At 36.9% G+C, this 7,838-nt stretch overlaps 1 protein-coding gene and 1 long non-coding RNA gene across 2 annotated transcripts; one reads left to right on the top strand and one right to left on the bottom strand.

Annotated features, from left to right (window-relative positions):
* Window positions 1–254: 254 nt before the first annotated feature.
* Window positions 255–3,626, bottom strand: LOC100185498 (tetraspanin-9-like). The gene is made up of 5 exons (XM_002128484.4): window positions 3,441–3,626; window positions 2,240–2,434; window positions 1,747–1,905; window positions 1,127–1,351; window positions 255–525 (listed from the first exon to the last, which is right to left on the bottom strand). The coding sequence occupies exons 1-5, from the start codon at window positions 3,507–3,509 to the stop codon at window positions 481–483; spliced, it is 693 nt and encodes a 230-aa protein (XP_002128520.1). The 5' UTR covers window positions 3,510–3,626; the 3' UTR covers window positions 255–480.
* A 1,433-nt stretch (window positions 3,627–5,059) lies between these two features.
* Window positions 5,060–5,340, top strand: LOC101243167. The gene is made up of 2 exons (XR_001975019.2): window positions 5,060–5,168; window positions 5,218–5,340. It is a non-coding gene; the product is annotated as an uncharacterized LOC101243167 (long non-coding RNA).
* The last annotated feature ends 2,498 nt before the right edge of the window (window positions 5,341–7,838 follow it).

Here is a 7,838-nt window from a genome sequence, read left to right as displayed (position 1 = left end):
ACAGGGATAGACTTATAGTAGGGTGGGAGAAGATGAGACATCGTTTTATTTTTGTCCCATTTGGTAGTAAATATAAATAACATTCAAGAAATTATAAAACCATATTCTCATACCTCCCATAGACCGTTGTTAATTGTTTAAAACACGATCAGGATATTTGGATATTATGCCCTAAATAAGACGTCCCGTCTTCTCCTACTCTACTATATATAGAATTTGCTGGTTGAGACTGGAAGACGGTAACTTTTACCATCGGCAGAAAAGCTTGAAATCCTATTTATTTTACGTAATCAGTTTTCTTATAAACAAAAGTGAAAATTATATTAAAATTTTAAAACTGTACAACTCTGCTGGCGCGGACTACTGCTTCAATTATTTACATTTTAAAGACGGCAAGTGTGCTATAAAAAAACTTCGTATTTTTTCATAAAGCCCCGTTTCTTTAATTGTATGTCATTTCTTGATTGCAAATATCTTGCATCACATTCCTCGTAATGCAGATGCAAGCACAGCCACTGTTAGAATCTATAAAGTATATTAAAAATTTAACAAAACAATAATCATCACTAGAGTGAAGAATTCTTTGGTATACGTTAAAATTAAGCCGATGGAAAGTGTTAGAGGTTGGTAGTTAGGGGTTAATAGTAAGTGCGAGGGTATACGGGTAAATAGATATATAGGAAGGTGGGGTAAGATGGGAGACCTTTAACACATAATATCCAAATATCCTGATGTTTTAAACAATTAACAACGGTCTATGGGAGTTTTGAGGATACGGTTTTATAATTCTCTGGATGTTCTATGTTTACTATCAAACGGGACGGGAAAATGAAATGAAAAGGTGTTCCATCTTCTCCCACCCTACTATTAGTTACGTTTATAGCGGTCAGTAACGTAGGCGGAGATTCCTAACTGGCACCTAATGCTTTTACAAAACACTACATTGTAGGTATTTAAAAATACAAGACAATAGGTGTTTCCAATAAAATGGGTGTTCTGTTTCATACACCTGGTACACGTATGTAACTTTGCGAGTGGCTATTTTTTTGGTCCATGGCTTTGACAATGTGCACTGTTGCGCCACGTCTTTTATTAAAAGCTAGAAAACTAAATGCAAATTTCTTACTTCGATAACCAGCACGCCGAATCCAATGCCGCCTATTATAACGAAGAAAGACTGCAGTTTCGGGTTGCAACCAATTCTAAAGTTAGTTGCAGAGTTCTCGCTGCACGTCTGCACTTTATCGGAGCAACAAGAACTTGGCAGTTTCGGGAAAACTTCATTCGGTTGAGCGGTGGTCCCAACACGCTGTTTCCAGTCCGTGTAATAGTTCATGCCACAGCATTCAAGCTAAAGGAGAATATGTTGTGATTGTAGGTATGACAAATAGTGACATTTGTATTTATGACATAGCGGGTAAACTGGAAGTTTTGGTTTTAAAGCTCCTCGCTTATGGGTGTATATATTTTCTTGGCCGAGACACTCGCTTATGGGTGTATATATTTTCTTGGCCAAGGCACAACGACAATTGCTCCAACCCAGTGGTCACTAAAGACTAATGAGTTGAATAAATCGCCAGTAATACCAAAATATAAATAAAAAAAATGGTTTCTAAATGGGACCCACAAAGTAAATACTTGGGAACTCGTAAGCTGGCACGAGGTGTATGAACACCCGTTATAATGACTGCGTCGTTTTTCCACCTCGCGAGGTTAAATAAGTTATTCATTTAATCCTGTACTAACCACTCCTTGAATACTATCCCAGCCCCTTTCCACTTGCAGATCCGTATTGTAGAATTCGATGCTTGAATGGGCAGCGTCACGTGCTATAGGATAGTACACGAAAGCCAAAACTGATCCCACGAGTTGTAGCAGAAAGACAAGAGCGAGAATAGCCGCATACTGCAGAAAAAGGATAATCAAAAAAATGTATAGGCGAATGAATGTAACTTGCTTTTCCTCGAGAAGCCAGAAAACTAAGCTAGGTCGTTATAACACGGGTTTTCTGTTTCATACACCTCGTGCAAGCTTACGAGTTACCACAAAAACATATACGACCACAAAGGCAGCGGAGGCGAGCTTTGAACTCATAACTTAAGCTTAAGGGTTAGAAGCTGGCGCACTAACGACTGTGGTACGACGACTATGGTAAAATAAAATGACGAAAAAAAGGCACAACACATATTTCACTAAAAAGAGAAAAAAACATAATTCGAACTAGAAAATTAACACTTACCCCAAGTACCATGTTCTTTTTCTCGACTACAATACTCAAACATCCAAACATTGATCCAAGAAACAAAATTGAACCGACTGCGATCATGATGTACACAGAAGCGAATATCCCAGCAGAAGTACCAAGGATATTTGGAAAAGCTGCAATTGTTACAGCGGCCCAAACTGCAGCGCCCAAGATAGCACCGCCGCTAAGCTAAAAACGAAAATAAATAAATATTTTTTTTAAATCTGTGCAACTAACACCGATTTGGTACTCATGAAGTTGGAGTATTTTTGAAACGGTAAACAGTCAAGATAAAGTGCTTAAAATTCTATTTAGTTAGTATATGGTATTGAAATGTAATTTTAAAGAATATGTTTCTGTAGTAATGTTCAGCAAATCAGGGCTATATTAGTGTGTATACGATCATGAAACACCTTTAATTTGTTTTAGGAAACAGAAAACAGAAAAAACAGTAGGGTGGGGGAGATGGGACACCTTTTCATTCTAATTTCCCGTCTCATTTGGTAGTAAACAAAGAACATTGGAAGAATTATAAAACCGTGTCCTCACGACTTCCAGCATAAACCGTTGTTTGGTAATCCTTTAGCTGGTGGCCACCTGAAATTTTTGTTTCAAAATGTTCCTTAGGCCTCCCTGATACCCACTGTATAATTTTGTTTTGAAAAAACTCGGGCGTTCGCGTCGAAAATTAACTTTGAAAGTGCACAAAATCGTGCTGCGTCACCGTATTTTCCACACCAGCCGTTATGAATTAAACCAAGGTTAGATTATTACGTCATAGAATGCGTATTGTTACGTTTGATTCCTACGTTAAAACAGTGGGAAAAAACAAGGCTGTAACGTATGTAATATACCACTATTGTGACGTAACAGACCGCGATTGTGACGTAATAAATCGTTAACCTTACGCAAATCAGACGAATTACGGTGACGAAGCATGTATTCGCGCATTTTTAAAGTTAATTTTCGACACGAACGCCCGACTTTTATGAAAAATAAATTAGACAGCAGGTATCAGTGAGGGCTATAGAACATTTTGAAACCAAAATTTCAGGTGGCCACCAGCTAAAGGATTACCCCGTTGTTTATTGTTTAAAACCTGATCAGGATATTTGAATATTAGGTGCTAAAAGTGTCCCATCTTTCCCCACAGTACTGTACAAAATATATAAATTAGTACTACCAACATACTTACACATATAAGAAGGCTAAAGAACAAGAGAGCTGAACGATGCGGTGTTCCACTGTAATTATAATCCCCCATTTTACCAGTTGTGGGTTACCGGTAATATCTAAACGTATATAAAACTGATTTAAATGGCTTTTAACGTCTTGCTAGCTTAAGCTACACTTTAAAATGCTTCAATGGCGCCAAATTTCGCCACACACTGTTACGTCACAATGCTAGTGGCATCCAATGACTAAAAACAACTGGTCACATGATATCGCTTCATTGTTATGTCACAATTAAAGAAAGAAACACAGTTGTTCTTTATTCAAAACCACTGGCTTGGGAAAGTTAAAGAAATAAACGATTGGAAATGTTCGGGTGAAGAGAAAATTTCTCGTGTTGTTTACACCTTACAGCAAAATGTACAATATACATACGTAAGCCAATTCAAATGCAAATGTCTTACTCTTATTATTTTCTTCCTTTTGTACACAGATAGAAACAGTGTACACTGTTTGGCCAAAATATCTGGTCGTGTGGATTATTTTGATAAATCGCAAGACCTGCCTATATGGTCTAGCTATATAGACTCTAGGGGATACAGGTTCGAAGCTCGACGCTGTATACTACTAGATTGGGCGTATGCGTCCATGGCCATGGGATGTAACGTCGATTGCTCCAAGCCATTCGGCTGTCAAGAGCATCTGCCATATAAATTACACAATTTTGTCAGCTATGGCCCATATATGGCTGACAAAATCATGTAAATAGGTCCCACATGATTCTCTTCCAAAACAATAGAAAAGGTTATCATTATTTAAAGAAAGAGTGAACATTTTTACTCGTATTACAAAAGCCCTTATCGTTTATCTTGGAAGTGAAGAAACTCTTAGCTTTCACAGGAAGCAATTAAAATGGTTTCTTTTGAAAGCTTGTTCATTAAGCATGAAGAAAGTGTTGTTGCAGTTGCTGGCAGTTACGATAGGTGTTATTGGCACAAAGAACTAACACTCAGAAAATCCAAAGCAATTTTTATATTATCTCTGTTTGAAGATTTGGTTAACAAGTTGGCGTTTGATCAGTTACCTAAGGATCCGTGTTCGACGCTCGTAGCTGCTACATTTAAGGTTGTGTCTGTCTTTGGGAAAGACACTTAAATTTGGTTGGTGAAACCAAGTGGTCACTAATGAATTGTCAAATTATCAATCATAAATTATTATACAAAGGTGAAAAAAACAAAAGTAAATTACTCGTAAAGTTCCATACGTGTAACTCTCAAGCTGTTACAAAGTGCATGAAATAAGACACCCATGTTTAGGTATCTATGGTTATAACGACTATCGATCGTTGCCACAGCACGCGAACTTGCATAAAGATGAAGCAGACAAGTTCTCTTTTTAACCAACGTTGACTGCAGATAAACAGGATGTCAGAGTAGAGTTAAAAAAGCTAAGCTCTTACCTTCCACCACTACATTAAGGAACCCACGGACGTTACGGGAAGCAAGAAATTCCTTGAGGGGATGATGACATTGTATGGGAAGTTGCCAAAACGATTTTCGATCACGATGCATCAAGCGGAGGCAGATAAGTTCCCCTTCCCAAAACAGCGTTGGGAAAAACAGGATGCCAGAGGAACTGGCTCTTCCTTTAAACAGAATACTCCAGAAGTTATTAACGAGGAAGCAACAGTAATTTTCTCATATAAGGCGTGAATTTTGAACAGAAATAATCTCTTTTCTCCAGTACCAAAGTAAGTAGTCGTGTATAGATGTTTTTCTTTACTTAACGCTTTTTTGCAGATGAACAAGTCAGCGCTTCTTGTTTTACTTCTCCTCGGACTTCTCATTATCACCAATACCAACTACGCTTTTTATGCGAGGTGTCGTCGTCGCCGTATGCGTTATGTATATTGTATGTGTCGTCGAACATGGGGGTGGTACCGTCATCCTCGTTCGTTCCTTTGTCGTCGTCTAAGAATAGGGAACCAACAGAAACAAGGCAAGTAGAGTTAGAATAGGAATATAAATTAAATTTTACAACGGGCTACTGCTCTGTTGTTAAACTGGCTTTGTCACAAGGCTATACTGATCCTAATTTACGATGTATAAGGTCATTTTTTAACTTTTAAACCATGAGAATTTTTGTTTCTGTACTCCCCAAACATATAGTAGGATGGGGGAAGTTGGGACACCTTTACGCTATTTTCTCGTTCCATGTGCCAGTAATAAGGAACTTTTAAATAATTATAAAACTATATGCTCTAGACTTCCATAGACCGTTGTTAACTGCTTAAAACACGATCAGGATATTCGGATATTATGCGCCAAAGGTGTCCTATCTTCCCCCATCCTACTATATGTAAAGGACTCAAGAATATATAGCTGCGGGAATTTGAACACACTTTCAGAATAAGAGCAGTTTGTTTGTATCCTTAATTGTTTTGCTACAGAGTAATACTACTTACTACATATATATTTTTACATTGTATTTGGTAAATGTAGTCTGTGAGGGGATCCATGTCCTTATAGTCTCGTTTTGTAGTAAACAAGTTAAATATACACCCGTATCATCACGCCTCTAAATGAGCGTTATTTATTGTCAAAAACAAGTTCAGAAAATATGGAATATAGTAGTGTGGGGGAAGATGGGACACCTTTTTATTCTATTTTCTCGACCTATTTGGTAGTAAACAAAGAACATTCAAACGATTATAAAACCTTATCCTCACGACTCCCATAGACCGTTGTTAATTGTTTAAAACACGATCAGGATATTTGGATATTATGTGGTAAAGGTGTCTTATCTTCCCCCACCCTACTCTATATATTGTCCATCAACTATATACATCCTATACCCACAGTAATATATTTAATTATATTTTAGTTGAAGAAACGACGGATCTTTCGACTTCGATGATGTAGAGGAGTCACATTTGAACTAATCCGTACCTTTAATCTAAAGAAAACAAATCGGATGATTTAATAAATTAAATAAGGTGCTAATTCGTGCTATGTGTTCTAAACGTTAGGTAAAATACATTCAGTCTTTACACAGAAAATCCTATCAGTTAGATATAGACAATTTTCAGTATAAATGTGTTAAACCGCATAGCATAAATAACAAAACAAAATTAGCACGAAAATGGATCCAAATGACAATTACGTGCCAAACACGAAAAAATGTTTGACACTATAGTGCTGCTCGATAAAATTTCTCCTCGTAGGTTTATTCATACCACCGATACGAAGGATATATTTGATTTCCATGCCTAATAATATAGAACACCAATTATTATTTGCAATTCGTGGCCAAGTAGTATTTTCGTCAAACAGTTGTTTTTGTTGGGCACGTAATTGTTGGTATCGGTGGAAACGTGAAGTCCGATAAGAAGTAAAACAAGAAGCACTGACTTGTTCATCTGCAAAAAAAGCGTTAAGTAAAGAAAAAACATCTATACACGACTACTCACTTTGGTACCGCGGAAAACAGATTATTTCTGCTCAAATTCCACGCCTTATATGAGAAATTTGCTGTTGCTTCCTCGTTAATAACTTGGAGTATTCTGTTTAGGGGAGGAGAAAGTATCTGCTCCCTCTTCATGCATCGTGATTGAAAATCGTTTCGTTAGCTTTCCATACAATGTCAGCATTCCCTCACGAAGTTGATTGTTTCCGGTAACGTACGTGAGTTCCTTTGTGCGGCGATAGACGGTACGATCATAGCTTTTGTATCTTTACTCAGCTCTGTTTTTTTCTGAAATACGCAAACATAAAATGTAAAAAAGACGTACAAGTTTCAAGAGAATGAAAATACTCAGCTTCCTTTTTAAGCACGTTCGCGTGCTGTTGCAACTACAGTCGGTGTAACACGGGGGAGTCTTATTTCATGCACTTTGTGCCCGCTTGTAAGTTACACGTGAGGAACTTTGCAAGTAATTTACTTTCGCCTTTTCACTTATATATAATTATGACTGACAGTTTGACAAATATTTAGTGACCACTTGGTTTTTACCAACAAAGTTTAAGTGTCTTGGCCAAAGACATAGACACGACATTAAATGTAGCTGCATCGAGCATCAAAAACAGATTCTTTGGTAACTGACCAAACGTAATTGTCATTTAGACCTATTTTTATCCTAGATCTGTTATTTATATTATGCGATTTAATTCATTTTATACTGAAGCCTATATCTCTATCAAACTGATTGAATTTTCTCTGTAAAGACTAAATGTGGTTTACTTAACGTTTAGAATATAACACCAATTGGCACCTTATTATTCAATTTATTAAAGCATACGATTAGTTTTTTTAGTGAAAAGTAATAATTCTTTTAAATATTACTCTTCTTCTTCGAGGTTGAAGTTGAAGTCCGTGTCTTGAACTAAAAAGTAATCAAATAAATTACTGTGGGTAGTACGTA

Source organism: Ciona intestinalis, chromosome 12, assembly GCF_000224145.3.
Source record: "Ciona intestinalis chromosome 12, KH, whole genome shotgun sequence".
Taxonomy (NCBI): Eukaryota; Metazoa; Chordata; class Ascidiacea; order Phlebobranchia; family Cionidae; genus Ciona; species Ciona intestinalis.
Note: the sequence above shows the minus strand (reverse complement) of the source record. Positions and strands in the feature narration are given on the sequence as shown.